General features: G+C 41.6%; 1 protein-coding gene across 2 annotated transcripts in view; it reads left to right on the top strand.

Moving 5' to 3' along the window:
* Nucleotides 1-3242: 3242 nt before the first annotated feature.
* The window catches only part of adam12b (ADAM metallopeptidase domain 12b), a 63299-nt gene continuing 47579 nt past the window's right edge, over nt 3243-18962 (top strand). The window contains exons 1-3 of one of the 2 annotated variants that reach the window (XM_061790736.1): nt 3243-3739; nt 11745-11857; nt 14376-14449. In XM_061790736.1, coding sequence (XP_061646720.1) covers nt 3628-3739; nt 11745-11857; nt 14376-14449 — 299 coding nt within the window. In that variant the 5' untranslated portion in view covers nt 3243-3627. The remainder of the gene's footprint in view (nt 3740-11744; nt 11858-14375; nt 14450-18962) is intronic. The other variant, XM_061790737.1, reaches the window with a different exon arrangement.

Below are 18962 nucleotides of genomic sequence, written 5' to 3'. Positions count from 1 at the left end.
TTAGAGTCAACTCTGTTTACCACATGCAAAGTATACAGTGGTGTAAAACTCATTTGAAGTGGGCCTAAGTGATGAAACGCGGATTTACAGACTCTGTGGGCAAATACGGACAATCAAAACTGCTGAAAAAGATTTTCGGCACCCCCCTACCCACCCTTGTGGACTTGCACGCTGCCAGAACTAAGACAAGAGCGTGCAAAATTCTCTCAAACCCTCCACATCCCGGTCACCAGCTCCTTCCCTCAGGTAGGCGCTACTGATTAATGCAAACTAGAACAAGCAGACATTCCAACACCTTCTTCCCTCTTGCAATCAACTTCTTAAACAGCTAACCTACAATTCCATTGCAACATGCTGCAATTTTTGTTTTTTTTTCTGTCTTGACTTTGTTGTCACATTTCTGTCGGGCCAATTATACATACTCTCGCCACACTGCACTATTTGCATATCTCTTATTGACCAATACTGGCCACTCGTGCCAGGGTAGCGTGTGCCCCTCTTGCACACTGACTGAGGAGTATCTGCAACATTTGCACAATCAACATCGTCCCAGATTATCGCGCCACTAGTCACTTTAAACTGCATAAACTCCTTGAAGTCTCGGTGCCCTTTGCACAATGGTCATTGCACCGGACTATTGCTATATTAGTCATTCAAACTGCTCAAAGTGCTAGAGGATTCTGCATCTTTTTGCACAATTGTAAAAAAAACTAATAATAATAAAATTGTACCGGCATTACCAGATAACTAGCAAACCTTTATTGCTCAGTGACTGTTTTTCTCAATGTATTTGTCTCAAAAGTGTTCTGTCAATTGACTGACTGTTGTCGTACTAGAGCAGCTCCAACTACCGGAGACATATTCCTTGTGTGTTTTTTGGACATACTTGGCAAATAAAGATGATTCTGATTCTGATACAGTACTCGTGCACACATCTGTGTCTTTCGTGTTTACAGCCTGTAAACCAGGGGAGTCCAAACATCTTCTTTCAATGTGGAGATAAAGTGTTAAAACAGTTTTTTCACCATTTCACCAGTTTTGGCGTGGCTACAACGAGGCCCAATGATGCACTTGGGCCCTAACATGAGTTGCCCCTTCCCCACTTTTTTAAGGACCCGAGTGCCTTCGATTCATCAACGGTTATCCGGCACCCTGAAAAGTACGCAGGCGTGGCCACTTTAGAGCGCCTCGTTGTAGGCCAGGGGTGTCAAACTCATTTTTGTCTCGGGCGCATTGTAGTCATGATTTCTCTCACAGGGCCATTAGAACAGTGAAATGTTTAATCACCAAATCATATTCTTACCATTACACAACAAACTTGAAGGATAACTAGTTTTGAAATCAGAAGACAAGGATAATAGTTTGTTCAAGTATTGTTTAAGTTACTGTAGAAGAAGGGTTTGGTAACAGAAAAATGCAAGATTTCAACATTGTTTATTAATATGACAATTTGGAATTTGGGTACGGCACGGTGGACGACTGGTTAGAACGTCAGCCTCACAGTTCTGAGGACCGGGGTTCAATCCCCGGCCCCGCCTGTGTGGAGTTTGCATGTTCTCCCCGTGCCTGCGTGGGTTTTCTCCGGGCACTCCGGTTTCCTCCCACATCCCAAAAACATGCATGAATTGGAGACTCTAAATTGCCCATAGGTGTGAATGTGAGTGCGAATGGTTGTTTGTTTGTATGTGCCCTGCGATTGGCTGGCAACCAGTTCAGGGTGTACCCCGCCTCCTGCCCGATGATAGCTGGGATAGGCTGCAGCACGCCCGCGACCCTAGTGAGGAGAATTGGCTCAGAGAATGGATGGATGGATGGATGGATGGATGGAATTTGGGTACAGATTTTAGCAAAAATAACGGAAGTTGAGGAGGATGATTTGCTTTCGCGGGCCACATAAAATGATGCGGCGGGCCGCATCTGGCCCCGGGCCTTGAGTTTGACACCCATGTTGTAGGCGGTGTGTGCCCACACGTCATGCAGATAAAGACGGAAGAGTGAGCCGGTAGGATTTCTTTTTAACTTGAACTTGACACCCAGTGTATGGACGGGGGTTTTGCACTGACGCTGTCACTTTGGAGTGGCTCGTTGTCACGGCGTGGAAAAGCCCCGCGCCGACCCGGCGGGATGTATTCCAGCCATCAGAGGCTTTTAGCGGATACATTTTCTCTGGTCAAAGATGTTATGTGTAGTCATAAGAAAGATACTAGACGAAGTCGCTTCCATTTTTTCAGGTCGAAGTAGTGGTATTTGACTGTCATTTGACAGTTGAGCAGACACGCCAACAGCGTTTGAGAGTGGAGAGAATGGCTTGATTTTTCACGAATATGAAGCCTCATTTTATATTCTTTATGCATTATGTTGCCTCAAGACTGAAAGTGTACGATTTTTTTTAGACAATGAGTGCAAATAGTAAAGTTAAATACATGTAAGTAGGCCTGTTTTGTTAAAAAATAAATAGCTGCAATGCTTTGTTGCAGAACTTTTTTTATTTTTTTTAAATATTTGTATATTCTAACTAATTCTAATTGTATTTGTAATTGTATTTAATTTTTCACATTTACATTTTAGGGTTTTAAGTTTTATTTTAAATTGTATTTTTAATTGTATTTTTACTGTTTTAATGTTGATACAGATTTTTTTACAAAAAGTATGAAATTATGATGATGATTGGCTGGCGACCAGTGCAGGGTGTACCCCGCCTCCTGCCCGATGATAGGTGGGATAGGCTCCAGCACGCCCGCGACCCTAGTGAGGAGAAGCGGCTCAGAAAATGGATGGATGGATGGAAGTGTCAGATTTAATTTTATTATAGTAATTTTAATTCTGATTTTAAATATAATAATAATAATAATTGAACTTCTAATTGTATTTTTACTGTTTTAATATAACATTTTGATATTTTTTTATGTAATTTTCAATTAGATTTTAATTTTATTAAGATACAAATTTTAAGTATAAATGTCAGCTGTAATTTTATTATTTGATTCTGTTATAGTAATTTTAAATCTAATGGTGCTAATAACGATAATAATAATTAATAATGTAATTTATTAAATGAACATTTTATCATTTACTCATTAGTTTTATATTTTCACTATTATTTCAATTTAAGTGTAATGTTTCAATTATTTGTATTCTTTTATATTTATTCTAATGTTGGATTTAAAAATCTTAATCTAATTTTAAATTTATTACAAGACAGGCACTAGGACCCCGCGGGCTCCTCAGCGCACATGGCTCAACGTAGTCTGCTTGCTGTGTTTGCGGTCTGCCGGCGAGTCGTCCGCTTCGCTATTCTCCTCACCGACATCCTGGCTTTCATTCGCTGTTGCTGTTCGCTGCCGTTCCAGCTGTCATGTCTTCAGCGCTCCAGCAACACTCCCCCACGGATACACTAAGCTAACACATGTTTCCCCACCACCAGACTTGAGCGCGTCATTCGTGTGGCGGGGGTCAGGAAAACTTTCCCCTCCGCTGCTCGGTGACAGCTTCGCGTTTTGGGGAGTCTGGCTGGTTTAAAGAAGCTTTTCACGTTCCCGCTTTCTACTTTTACCTTGGAACGCTTCCCCAATCTCGCTTTTGTGTCGGCTCAAGTCACAAGCGGGGAGTTTCCACCCTTTTTTCACCATGAGAAGCTGGCGGCGGAGGAAGAACTCTGGCTTTCTCGTCTTCGCTGTCATCTGGTGCCTGACCTCGGCAATCGCTAACGTTGACACCGCGATTTACAACACTCTGGAGGGTAAGTGAAAGCCGCATACCTGTCAGAGCCATTCATTCATTTTGTGCTACCATTTATTGATTGATTGTTTATTTGTATGGTGGTTGTTTCACGCGGAAGTTAGGTTGGTGTGTGATAGATTGATATTGTTCAGAATTAAGATTGCTATTGTTCAGAATTAGACTTTCATGTTTGGAAAACCCATTAAAATATGAATTATCAATAAAAGAAAAAATGAACCCAATTGATCAAAATGGGAAACTACTCTACTCAACTGCACACAATCTAATGCCAATTTCCCAACCCTCACTGAGCCAACACATTTTTTACAAAAAGTATGAAATTATGATGATCTCATCTCGATTCACTCAAAAATGTGCTTAGTGTGGAATCTGGGTCTGTTTAAGTTGAACACCAAAGCTGGAATTGAAAAATAGACACACACAGATCTTATCCAACAGCTCTTCTATCTAGTGGAAGCACATTTAATTGTGCCTGTCACTATACGTCGTCGCATATGACCAAAGGTAGATTTTATGTATGTAGAAAATAAATAATTTTTTTCGCCCAATTAAGTGCAATTGGATAACAGTCGTTGGGTATTACTGATCAAATGACATCCGATACAAGAGCTGTATCCAAAATGATGCCTTTACACAAACAATAATCCTCCGTTTTGATTCACAATACTGCATATATATTTTGTATTGTTACAGTTGCAGTTTGCAGTTGTGTAGAAATGCAATGGATCTTATTAAGAGCGGTTTCTAATATTTTGGCTGCATTTTGGTAGGAACCATATTGATTATTTAATTGCATATATATTACATTCCAACATGATCGGGAATGCTATCCAGATGTTTAACGCTCGCATCATCATCTCAGTGGTGTCGTTAAAACTTTCACTCACAGGAGGAGTCAATCCAAGTATGAATGCGGTGAGAAGTAAAAATAGTGTGAAGAGTGAAGTAGGGCAGCACGAGGATTCTTTGATATCAGCGGGATAGCAACTCCGCCGCCTGTGTGGATTGTTTGTCGTGGCTTTCTTCCAATTTCCACCTAAGCCACAACATTAGGTACTAACGAGCTCCAATGCAATCGTAACTTTTTGACCTTATTTGACAGTATAGCTAAACCTAAAAAAAAGTGCGTTTACAAGCTGACACAGGAACTCAGTGGTCTATGTCCATGTAGACGAGCCAGACGAGCGAGTCAGATTTGCGATGAGAGCCAGTGTTGGGCTGTTGCCATGCGCTGACTGATTCGTGCCCAAATCCAGGCCGAGTGCAGTTTAGCAGTTCAGCAACCCAAACATGGCCAAACGCCTGAAATCTAGTCAAGAAAACATCAGAATGTGCATTGAAATGGGAAACCCACCTGGACCGAGTTGAGAACCTAAGTTAGCGATGAAAACATCCATTTTGTATATGTTGTCCTCAAAAAGGTTGCGGGTGAGCTTGGAGCGCATGCTGGTTGACTTTGGGCAAGATGTGGGGAACACCCTGGACTGTTCGCCAGCCAATCACAGGGCACATTGTGTTTAGACTTCAGTGAACCTACCATGCCTGGTTTTGGAATGTGAGAGGAAGCTGAAGTACCCACACAAAACCCACGAAAGCACAGGGAGAACATGCAAACTCGCCCAGATTCGAACCTAGAACCTTAGGTATGTAAGGCAGACCTGCTAACCACTTATCCACTCTATGCTGCCCCCCCTGAAACCAGCACCAGGGAAAATAAATCTGAAACAAGTGAAAGTAATCCAAGCCACCTTTACACAGTTAGAGCTATATGGATTTTTGTCAGGTGGTAATAACTTGCCAGTGACATGATTTTTGTCAGAAATACTCCAAAGATCAAGCATTCGTCTCAAAAGAGCCACTGCTGACCCTGTCCCCTCGACTGGAGGGCCAATGCCCAGTATGGCTCGTTGCCACCTCTTGAGTCCCGAGTCAGAAAAAAGCCAGCGCCAACTGTGATTGCGCACACAAGCCTGTTAAAAAAAAAAGCATTGCTTTTCATTCATAGACGCAGCACTTCATTACCAAGCTGCCATATTATGCTTTCTATTCGTGTTGCATCCCCAGACACAATAAAAAACCATCAATTAATTGAAGAGTTGTTATTTGCGATGGATGGAAGAATAATCATGTCCATTAAGATGGCAAACTAAATGGGGGGGGGGGGGGGGACATTACATTTTGGTCAGTATCTAGACAAAACTATTGTTCAAGTCACTATATGGCATCAATGGAACCATCCAGAATCATAATGACACCGCCCGTCGACCACTGTGAACCAGGAACTGAAAAACAAGCACAAATGCATCACTTTTGTATCACTTTAGTTAACAGTCGGTCGGGCCTTGGCGGAGGTCTGCGCTCTATTGGGTGACTTTCAAGTTGGATATGGTCATTAAAACAGTGCTGAAAAAACAAAATCTAACGGTGACCTAAGACTCTTGCGCAATAATGTATCGTCCATGAAACTGTCGTGATTAAATCAAGATAAGTGCGCCCCCCCCCCAACAAACAAACAAACAAAAAAAGAACAATTGTGCTGTGTTGGTGGAATTAAAAAGACTCATGCAACACTCGATACTAGACTGTTGAACTCATTAAAAAGGGAGATAAAACAAACATTTGTGGGTGTTTAAATCAAGTTTTATCAGCCAACAGAGTTTTGGCATCGACAATAAAACAGCACAGAAAGTGCAAATAACTTTACAAGTTGTATTTTTAAACTCAGATGAATGTCTCTCCTCGTGCATATCAACCGCTTGTCTGGGGGGGGGGGGGGGGGGTTCTGATCTAATTTTTGAGCCGGGAAAGCTCAATAAATAATTAGCGAGACGACCAAATGACCTGGATTAGATTTGTGGATCTGGTCTGGTCCCGGCTGTCGCGTCAGACGGCATTCATTAGAAAGATTAGCGCGTCTGTGTTGGCCAAACAAAGCAAAGGCGACGAGAGCGAGACATCCCTCTCCTTTTCTTGCATCTTCCCCGTGGGAGCGCAGCCCACCTTTCAGCGGCGTGTTGTTCCCCCCCCCCTACCCGGGATGTAAGTCACACATCTCGCTGATGAATGGCTACCATCCGGGTTAAAACAAGGGACGTCTGCTCAAGTCATTTAGGAAATGACCTCGCCGTGGTTTGTCATTGAAAGCCTGCCGGGTGGCTTCTCTCTTGACATTTCGAGGACAGGCTGGCATTGATTTGTCTTCCTCTCTGAGGCATCATTGGTCATCGCGGCCATCGGTGCGATTCAGCGTCTTCCTCCTTGGCCTCGGGAAGGTACGCCACAGATACGCTGATGTTACCAGACGTCAGCCTGGATGTGCGATACGTGTTGATCCATCTGGAAGGATGCTTTCCACATGTCATGAGTACTGACGCATCTGGAAGACAGACAGTAGACCATGCCCCCCTGGAGTGTTTGATTGATGGGTGTGTGGATACACTTTCTAGATCTGCTTCAAATAGGTGCTAAAGGCAGTTACCAATCCCCATTAAGTACGTAATTACCTCCACCCAAGCGGGTACGGTTTTCGTTTGTATGTTGGCAGGATTACGCAAAAACTACTTAACAGGCAATGTCTGAGAAAAGAAGAGATTCAATTCACGGCTAAAGATGCAAGCGGCTGTGTAATGCTTTATTAACTAGCCAGGCACGAATTGCACAAAACAAGAGGTTAGGTTTTTAAATGCAGTTAGTTTAATGGCAGAATAAAGCAAAACGGAAACTTTGGAACAATGTTTTGATCAATTAAGTAGTTAGTTTGCAAGTCAGTCCGTCAGTTAGTAAATTAGTTAGTTGTCGACTGGTGTCACATGGGCACAGGATTGATTGACTGATGTAGTTTGTTTTGATCGCTGTTAATCAGTCAGTTAGTTAATCAGTTGGCAAGTTAGATCAATTTCAGAATTATGTAGAAACTACACAAGGATTTTCACGAAACTTGAACACTGGTGTTGAGTTGGTTAATGACCTAGTTAGTTAGCAGAGTTATGTAAAAACTACTAAACCGATTTTCAAGTAACTTTGTTCAGTGGTGTCACACGGGGCCAATCAAGAATGTTTTGATTTGTATTGATTGATTGAGTTGTGCAGTGGCCTACCAAGAAAACAAAAGTTCGCTGTGTGTGGCAGTTGTCACACACTTTGTCATGCCCATTAGCACCACCAACAGGACTGGAGTGGAACACTTGACATCTTTTCACATTCCAGCTCGACTCTGATAATTCTTTTGTTTTGTTTTTACATTTTCTGATTGGCTTTTTCTTCCGGTGAAGCTCAGACATTCTAAATACAAGTCTGCCTGTTGACAATTGGATTATAAGGCAGCACAAACATTCCTTTATTCATAAAATCTGTCCCTGTTCCCAGCATGCATTCCGAATCATCTGCAAAATTTCATGTTTTGTTGCTTTGGTGATTATCCAGCATCATCATCCCATTTTACATTCAATCGGTTCATTAGTGAGGTTGTGTGAGTAGAAAACACACAAACAAAAAGGGCCAGATTGATTTGTAAGCGGTGCATACGTGCAATTGTCATTCTTAAAAAGGGAATAAAGGTTCCATTGTTTGAAGCATTTTGTGACCTTTTTGTCTTTTTGTTTACAATGTCTGTGTGTGTTGCTAAATCTAAAGAGATGTAAATATGTACAAATATTTGTACTTTTTTTAAATTTATAAATATGCAGGAAAATCATGAAATGCACTACTTTAATGCTTTTTAGAACAAGTCAAAGAAAAAAAAAACATGACATTGGGGAGGTTGTCAACCCCTTATCACTGACTGGGAGGTGACACAACATGTGTAATAAATTCCCACTAATCCCTAAATCCCCCCATTAAATTCCCATGCGGCCAAAATCTATGTGAGACAAGACTAGAATTGACTCCTCGACCGGTCGCTCCCTCTGGATGACACTTGATAAAACCTCCTACAGCGAGTCGTTCCAACTTAAAGGTTATTCCTGTTTGCTAGGGTTCAGGGAAGGGATGGTGGTGCGGGTCCCACAGAGGGGTGGATTAGCACCTTCTCAATTTATCCACTAATTCCACTGATGTGTTGTCACTTGGGAAATAAAATAGGAGAGCGATGACAGATGAAGTGAGCAAGGGGAAAATACTGACACACGTTAATGTTTTTCCCTGGTGGAGGTACTAAGGCTCTTATTAAATAAAGGTCTTTCCTGCAAACACAACTTGATTTGATTTGAAGATTTGACTTGAATATTTATTTGTAGTCGAGAATTTGGTTGGATTTTGTACAAAAGTGTCATTTGTAGAAAGTTGACGTTGTGATACTATTGTGAAAAGTTTTTTCTTTCCTGTTTGAGCTCTTTCGTCAATCTCTTCATTATTTTTTTCTCAGAAATCAGTGAGTGGATGTAATCAGAAAGCGCCATTATTGTCTTTTGTTTACTATTGACTTAAAAGCAATTCAAGGGAACCCTTTTAGTAAAATCTTTAACTGCTTATTAGGCCTCGCCTAACTTTTTTTTTTTTTATAATTAGGTGTTCTATTTGTTCCCAATGACTAATAGTGACTCTCCTTTTAAAGCAAGCTTTTATCCATTCAGAGGTTTGTTTTGTTTACGTGCAACACTGAATGTCAGAGCTACTTAACTGTATGCTTTGACATTTTAATTATATTATTACTATTATTATTATGATATTAATTGCATGACTTTAGGGGCACAGGCAAGTCCCACTGTAATTCGATTACTCGATGAGGAATGAGAAGTTTAATTAACAAGCCTGCATGACTTTGCCTTTTTACAACTCCTTTTGTTTAATTAGCCTTCAAACCAAAGCATTTATTTGAGTCACGCTGATGCATTTCCAAACCAACACATCAAATCTAGTTTTAATGTAGGAGCACTTGTTTTATGGATTAATGCGTTTGAAGTTGATAGAAATGCAGTTACAACTTGCCTTCAAAGAGGATGACAGACTTTATTTACAGACATTATCCTGGCTATAAATGAATAAATGACCGCTGGGGAGGAGTTGGATGGTAAACATTGTAAATGTCTAGGCAAGAGTGGGCCACTGAACTGCCTTCTTCACCCCGCTTGCATGATGGTTGCCACATATTCCCACAAACACTTAACGCTTGCATCCCGGGGGTCAAACAAGCCGTAGCGTGAGACGTTTTTTGTTGTGGAACCTTGAACATCCCACCGCCGTGGGAGGAGAGCTGGAAGACTCGGCGGAGACAGCGGAGGAAATACGATTCCCACATTTGGCTTGAAGACACTGATTTGTCTTAATATGTTTCATCACACGCTCGCTATATTTACAACTTGCTCATGTAACCTCATTAATAGTAATGGGAGGAAAACACATTTAAAGCCTTCTATCTGATCATGTGGAAGGGGAATTTCCATCCTGTGTGCTGTTTCTTAAATGCTGAAGTCTTTCACACAGTAAATGGTGTGAGCATGTATTGCCGATGTAGTTGTGCTACAATTGCCGAGTTCTGTTGGGATACAGTGCATCTCCTCAAAGCGCTTTCTCACTGAACTCAACCAGCACAATTCGTGATGGCTTTAGGTTTCCAATATACACTTCATAAGGTTCACCTGCAAGCGTTAGATAGCAATCCTCAGTTTTGATTGAAATTTGCACAGAGGTGTTCATTTAATAATGCAGTGGAGCCTCTAAGGTCCAACACGATCCGTGATAAAAGCACGTCCAAACTCCCAAAATGTCTGGATTTCATCCATCCGGTTTCTATACAGTGGTACATTGATGTAAAGGTGTGTTGTAAAACCTTACCTTTCCTTGAGTAACCTTTTGGATTTAATGCAACATACTTTTGTGTGATTATGTTAAGAAGAAAAACTTCTTTCAGTCCCATTACATTGAGCTACATTCAGTTCGTTAGTTTTGTTTTTATGTACAGTATTATCGTTTTTCTGTTTCACCAATCCAATGTAACCGGTGGCGTCGTTTGAGTCCATTTGAGCAATCAAACAGAGCCAGGCAGTCATATAACTGCACACAAAGCCTCCGCGGCCCCGCCCCCTGCAATTGCAAAGTTTTTCAAGTGACAAAATTTTCGACGTGACGCACCCCTGGCCTCACATTCAACCTATGTTTACCTTACCGCGAAAAACAACAGCTACGTCCTGCGCACGAAAAACAACAGCTATTTCATGCGCTGTCATATTTATCTGCCTAAAAATGTCCACATTTCAGCCTACAAGAACTCCACTGTGAACTTGTGCTGTTTCGCGAGTGTAAACAAAGAAAGCTAATGTAAGACCATTTCTTATGGCTAAACTTGCCTTAATTTGAATTTAGTTTATAGTGAATTTATTTAGTATTGTTTTAGTTAATGTGATATTATTCGCAAAATCTTAATTTGGACATTCTAGATTGGGAAAAAAATAAAAATAAATCAGACCTCACTTATCAGCTACTCAGTACTGGAGTAATTTATGGGAGTACTATTTTTTACTTTAGTCAGATTAATGTAAAGTAATGGTACTCTTACTTGAGTACAATTTCTGACCACTATACCCACCTTACGAGTTCAATTTGTACTGCTAACCAAGTTTGTAACATCTTAGTTGACATCTTGCGCGAGTCTTGAGTTTTTGTGTAACTTTAAAAACATATTTTTCCCAAAATCTTTTTCGATATGCTAATTGTAAGACCTCAGGTACACTTCGTTATGGGTTCCCTCAGAGGGCCATTATGACCGGGAATATCCCCTAATTATATAATAATCGCATCATATTCATCACCCCACACCGCAGGATGATCGGTCAGAATAATCTTTCTCCGACATCTGATAAATCGGGCCTTTTCTGAATTTGATCGCAGGTGAGAGTAAATGCTCCAATGTGGCCCGATTATCGGCCCGATTATCGGCATGTGTGTAGCGTGATTATCCAAGGAGTTTTGAGGCACTGGATTTTGGCTTGCCATATGTTACAACCCCCTCTTTGGTTAACATTCATCGCTCATTTCGAGGTCATGTGTTGTCACTCTGTGTTTAACAGGAAGTGCCTCTGCCAAGGTCGAGCAGCCAGCTCAAGCAGAACGCTATGGGACCACTGTACCTCTGCTGCTTACTGGCCGACACAGCAGACCCCTCAGCCAACTCGAGCCAGGGGTATGTACTCGCAAGGCCAGTTCGACCCAACGAACCCAATAATAACTAGAACAACACTTGGTGGACTTCCATCAAGGCCAATCAGCAGGGGCGTATTTAGTCATTTTGGGCCCAAGGCAGTTCAGAATCGCTATTTATCTAATAACATGACCAACATAAAATTCGAGTCTACCATACGCTCCTGGAATGCTAATTATTAAAAATATTCATCTGTGCAGATCGCTTTTTATATGATCCTGCAAACTAAAAACAAAAAAAGATGAAAACATTTTCCTTTCCAATCTGTTACCTCTGCCAAGAATATACTAGAACAGGGTGTCCATAGATTTTTTTAATTGGAGCTCAAAACACAGCATTTTGTTTGAGTCACGCTGCCGCGCCACAAAAACCAACAATCCAACATGTGTTCTATTGCTTGTTTAATGTGGCAGTGCTTGTTTTTTGGATACATGTGCATCTATTTAGAGCTTTCAAAATGACAGAAAAGCAGTTATGAGTCATTGCTCAATTTTGACAACAAACTTTATTTAAAGATAAAGCAACTACCGACAACCATTGTTTTTGTCATTTTATTTGTTTTCAGTTTCTTCCCTATAATTGGTTACATCTGCCAAGGAGGTTATAAGCACGAATACACAAAAGCAGAGGGGCTGCGGATCCTTACAAAGTCTTGGCTTAGATTCCCCCCCCCCCCCCCAAAAAAAATGAAGATGTGTCTTGATAATTAATTACCTTAAAAATGACACATAATCCTTAAATCCAGTTGAAATAGCTTTCAAATACCACATATGTAATAAACAAGGACAAATATTTCACTATATTCTATCAACAATATTTCCTATTTGCCAGAATTGTGCCACAAAAAATGGACTCCTCACTTGAATTATGCAGCGTAAATCCAGCCTTCGGTGATGATCCATATTTGGATCGTTCGGCCCTTGAGAAGGTCTTACCTCGCCTTTCTAGTGTCATTCTAGTTGGATATGAGTTTTTGCCTGCAGGCATCGTCAGTGTTGCAAGCCACATTGTGTCATGTCTTCGCTGAGTCGTGACCACAATTGACAAATGCTTTCCATATGCCCTGTCAAGCAGCCCCTCTTTACTTGAATGCTTGCAGATCTCTGGAAAACAAAAAGTACTTATCAAACACATCTTAAATAAAGTTAGAAGCATGTGTGCGTAGGTGTTGACAACTCCCTAAACATTTTCCCTATTTCAGGGAACTTCCTGTTCCTGCTCCGTGTTCCTCGCAAAAAGTCTGTCAGTGAAGGGAGGGCACGAGTGTTAATTACTCACACTTATCAGCCACTCTGGAAAGATAGAACGAGGAGCGTATTGGAGATGCGACTTAAAGCCTGACGCGGTTGATTAGTCATTCGTTTTTTTTTTTAATTACATCAGATAGGTTGAACCACTGCTGACGCATTTTAAGAGGGGAGAAGTTGACCTTTTTTCCAATTAAGCAGCTAATGATTGTCTTATCTCAGAAGGCGAGCACTACTTGGCTGCAACCAGCGTTGGCGCTATTGATTCAGCATCAAGTAGTTGAAAAACATAAACTACATTTTGTCTCTGTCGGGCCGAATCCTCTCATCGCCAAATCACTACTATTCAGGAAATTAAAGAAACGGCATATTTGTCGAGTTACCAAAGCGCCAAAGTCACCACACCGCCAAAATTTGTGATAGGCCACTGCTCGAGTAAAGTGGGGAATAAGCAGTGCCACAAATGCTGGTGCGCTTTCAGTTTATTGAACTCCTGACGTGACTCACTAGGCCACAGCCCTGAAAGGGGAGCTATACTAAACCCTCATTTTTTTTGGTTGCAAGAATACGTTGTATGTTGCCCCCTGTGATTGATATTGCATTCGTGGAATAAGAATGAAACAGATTAATTCATCAATTTTCATCCATCTCAGAGGGCCGCCACGTTGGGCAATATCTCCCTCTGCTGTCGATGGAAATTAACGTCACGTCTCTCATGCTTCCATTGCGAACGTCATGTGACCAACCCCGGAAACCAGATAGCGGACTCCCCGTGTACGCTGCGATAACTAGCAGGACTACACGTTGACGACATGATGGTTTGAACCCATTTTGTTTAAACCATCACTTCCTTAAAATGACGCCGACACCGATTATGGTCAAGGGTGAGCTGGAACCTATCCCAGTTGAGTTTGAGTGGGAAGCGGGGTACATCCTGGACTGGTTGCCAGACAATCACAGTCTTGGGACATATCTCATAATCAAATGTTTTATCAATTCAAATTAAGGACCAACTCCATAGATACTTCTATTTTCAATTCCTTTTCCAATACTTTTGTCCAACCTCGTGGGAAGTGGATGATGTGGAAGCGGTCTTTCTCTTCCTCCATCTCCATTGTGCCTCTTCACATCCTGCTTTGCGTGTGCGTGTCAACGAGAGTTGAAGTCGGACACGTGCGCCGTTGGACCGGCGGGATGGGTGAGATCGGGTTGCCACCTTCACTGCCCTTATCCCCCGTTTATTCTCATTCCAGGGTTATCCGGCGACCCTCCGGCTGCTGGTCCCAGCTGAAGGTGAACAGCTAGTCCTACTGCTGGAGAAAAACGAGTGAGTTTTAATGCGATTCATAGTGGTCATCATGGACAGAGGACACATACATCTTTAATCATAAAAAGATGAATGAGCTACTCTCTTTCTGTGCAAGAATGGAAGAGAAGTCATATAAGTCTGGACTATGATAGAGTATATTCAAGGAGGTACGAAATAATATATCCCCTTTTGCCCTTTTCAAAGTTCACATTCTCTGAAGGGCCAAAAAAAGAGATGAAAGGCGATGAAGAACGCGGTGGAGGAGAAACTCTTGAGGACAAGCTTGTTCTCGCTCTCCCTCTGCTTTGCCTCTCTCTCTGTTCTCATCACTCCCCTCCGGACTGCCGAGAATAACGGTGGACTGTGAAGCGAGGGGCGGGGATCATGTGGAGTTCATAAATATGGTGATGCACACATAAACACGGGGGGTTAGGCGTATGGGAGGCGGCGGAACTGCGAGACAAGAGTGTGCAAAGGCTAGGTTTCATGTCAGGGGAGAGTTACAGTCTCTCTAGCATGATGCATTCATTGATTCATGCCTTGTTTCCGCCAGTGATTCTTATTCAAAGGGAGTGGAGGCATCGTATTTGATACTTTTAGTGTTTACACTTGTAATTTGGTTCTTCTGACTATAAAACTTTTGTTGCCTCACACATTTGGTCTTGGTTTACCGTTTAAAACAGGTCCCAGGTGTCGTAATAACATGTTTGTGAAATTCTCTGGTCAGTATCCCCAAAGGGTCAAGCATAATGGTGCACGTTCCACACCCTTATTGAATGTCTTCTAAATTTACATAAACACACTCCAGAGAAGAGTTGTTAATAACCCTGCAAAATGCTTATAAAATTGTCAAGTAAATACAGTTGAAACCAGAATTGTTCATACACTATTTAAAAAGACACAAACAGTTTTTCTTTTCTCACTTTCTGACGTGAAAACAGATTCAATCTTTTCTGGATTACCAAAATTAACGCAAGTATAATCAGGCAAAAAGGCAAGGCAAGGCAAATGTATTTATATCTAGGGTTGGACATCGAGACTCGAGAACCGATCGGAAGTGGGACTAACATTCCGATTCTCCTGGAATCTTTCAAATGGAAAGATTTCGGTTCCCAGTTTTGATGCCTACGGTCCGCTAACCCCGAAGAAGAACGTGGTGAAGAACGCGTACGAAGACGTGCTTGTGCCCAACGGCAGTGGCCAACAAAAGTATGGTAAAATAAGTGACCAGTCAATTCAGTGCAAAACTTTGATTAAGATTATATTGTGCAAAGGAGGCCACAGCCTACACCGCGCGGAACTTCAGTGAAGTCAATTGGGTGAGTGAAACAATAAAATACGTCTATGCCAACATTGAGCCAAATAACAAATTAATCGGTGGGTTGCACTCTTGCACTGATGGTTTTTAGCGTTTATTTTAGTCTTCAAACCAACGTAAGAGCTGATGACCGACACAAAAATAAAATATAAATTACCAGACTGGAAAGAAAGTACAAACAGTTGCATGAGAAGCTTAACATTGAGGTCAAACCAGCAACTTTACATCACATTGACAAAGTTCACAAAAACGTCTCACAGTATGCCAAACACTAACCTTGTGTCTCATCGGTGGGTAGGTAAAGCAATCAACGTTTTACAGAGCATTTGGTTCCATTCATTACTCTCTTTCTTGCGTCTCGTTTTACTTTTCTTTTCATCGGTGTCGCGTGAAGTTATTTTTCGTGCCAAAATGCTGAGTTCCAGTGCGAACCCTTCAAAATGAAAGTCTATATGCTTAAAACAGGAAGTCAAGTTAAAACTTACAATTATAAACATTTTGATGTGATAAAACAGTGGCAAATAACTATTTAAACAATGCAATATTTAACTTTTAGCTGAAACAATAATTAATGAATATTAAGTCAATTGGGTTAGTTCCACACACATTGCCTTTTAGTTTATAGGTTTGATATTGATCCTGGTTATAAAGAACCCTGAGTCAAATGTTCATTTTAGTTTGTGCTGCAGGTAAAGAGAATGGATGTTCATGATTTGGACACCCTTTATATAAACCACGCAAAACGTTTTGACCCATCCCCCTAAAAGAATTGGAATCGAGAATCATTTAGAACCGGAATCGAAATGAGGAACCAGAATCGGGACCGGAATTGCTCAAATTCAAACGATGCCCGACCCTATGTATATCCCACCCGGCCGTTGTGGGGCTTTTCCACGGCACAAAAACGAGCAACGAGGGGCTCTAAACCAATCACGCCATCCAAAAGCCCCAGTCATCACGCTGAGTGTCAAGTTGCAAAATGGTCAAACCCCAAGTGGACGCCCTTCGTGACATATTGCGCTATTTTTCGCAATTGACTTTACGTTGTGTTTTGAATTGTCAAACATACTTTTCTCTCCCCCTCAACCCCGACTTATGCCAGGCAAACAAAAATGCCTTGGCATCCACAGCAAAGTCAACAGAGACTTGGAACAACACCCGTGTGTTGGCACCAAAACGGAAGCCATCAAGGCCCACAACATTCCCGGCACGCTGGATTTGTGAGGTTGTCTGGCGAGCGCTTGGCTAAATCTGAAAAGCAACAGTGAGAGATAAGGAAAACCTGGCTATAGATAGACAAGCAGGCCAAGCGTGTGACAGGAAAAGACAACAACTCAACATGGAGGTACACGGGAAGCTGCAATTGTTAGCAGAAGAAGAGTTCTACTTATGGGACTGCTCAACAAACTGAGACATCACAGGAACGAACCAGTTTATTGTTTTGTTATAAAAAAAAAAAAAAAAAGAGACCAGTTTACACACTGTTTATCTCAATTGACAATTTCTGAATCAATGATGTTGCTGCAGACTGCTAATAATACATTTCTGAGCACACTCCGGGAGATGGTGGCATTGTCGGCTGAGTGTTTTTGTATAGGCCGTGCATCTTCTTTCCCTTTGAAAACACACAGAGGATGTTGCTATGGGGGGGGTTCTGTCAGCAATATAATGATGTTGTTGCCATGTTGCCATGTGTTTCAAACGGGCCTTTTCCTCTTCTCTTTCCTGCCGCAGAAGAATGAAAGGAAATGTTGTCAATGGGAAGTTAGGTGTTTCTGCACAAGGCTGATCAGAGTACCAACAAACGTATTGAGCTTTTTGTTTAAAGCAGAAAAGTGTGTTGGAATAAGGACAAAATAGGATGGAGAGGACTGCTGATGACGGTGTGCGTTTTAGCTTAATGTTGCAAACGGATTAACTACATTAAACTCGTCAACGGTTTTCACTTTTTGACGTGTTGTCCTGCAGGTATTTTTAACACTTTGTAGCTAAACAACCAATGGGACCGTTGCATTCTAAAGGCAATGTTTTTTGGTTACACACAGACATGCCCACTCCCGTCCGTGTCAATTGATGAAACTTGGTGTCTGGGGCTCACTTTTTCTTCTTTCAAGGAGGCACTAATTAGTGAAATTTCAGAAGAAGAGTCATGTTGGGTACCTCTAAAATACAAAGGAACCTCAATTTAACGGACTTTGGATTTAACAGACAGAAAATAGTGTCCAGTTGGAACTCAAAATTCCCCACTCCCAGACGTTGGTAGAAAAAAACTTTTCATACATTGTAAAGCTTTATTATATTTATCTACAATAATTTTGTATTGTACTGGGTGTTTTTAGGCCAAGAAAAAAGTACGTAAAAATAATTTTGTGCTGTGTTGATGTTTTTAGGCCACGAAAAAAAGTGCTTCAATTTAAATGACAATTGGATTTAGCGAACGACTCCTCCCTCCTATTAGTCCATGAAATCCTTAAAGGTTCCACTGTACATATATATATATATATATATATATATACATATATATTTCTTTTTACCAGGATGTAGTCGATCAGCATTAAGTCACATCCATACGTTTTGCAGTGCAGACTAATATATAAGGCCGGTGGAATAACCTGCAAAAATATTCATACTGACAAAAATGTGTCAGCCAGTCCAGTTGCTTTGTTTTGTAGCTCTGCCAACGAGGAAAAAAATACAAGACACCGCCGCCCTTGCAAACACTCCTGCAAAGTATCAAGACAAGGATTAAAAATACCATAATATTTCACAATGGGTGTCCATAGCTGTCATTGAAGACGGGCTGAGGTCAGAGACCACCTGTTCTGAGTGGGCTGCACCAATGGAGCGATATCACAGGACACATCTGGCCTGGCGACAAACGGAGCGGATGGGAATGGCAGCGTGCACAAGGACCTCGGGCTGGTGACGGATGACTCACAGCTGATCCTGCGGTCACTGCAGGCCGCGGTAAGAATAGGGAGTCACTCGGTGGAAGTGGGTTTGCCAGGTGTGCGCAGTTCCTTTTGACGTTATGGAAATCATCTCATTTCGTTGCACAATTTTTAACCACAGTTCCGTAAATCATACTCCATCCACCTATTTTCTGTAGCGCTTTTCCTTACTTGGGTCATGGGTGAACTGCACCCATTCCCAGGTGACTTTGAGCGAGAGGTGAGGTACATCCTGAACTGTTTGATGACTCATTTTGTGTGA

This window comes from Phyllopteryx taeniolatus, chromosome 11 (assembly GCF_024500385.1).
Source record: "Phyllopteryx taeniolatus isolate TA_2022b chromosome 11, UOR_Ptae_1.2, whole genome shotgun sequence".
Classification (NCBI taxonomy): domain Eukaryota; kingdom Metazoa; phylum Chordata; class Actinopteri; order Syngnathiformes; family Syngnathidae; genus Phyllopteryx; species Phyllopteryx taeniolatus.
This window is presented reverse-complemented; position numbering and strand designations above follow the sequence as displayed.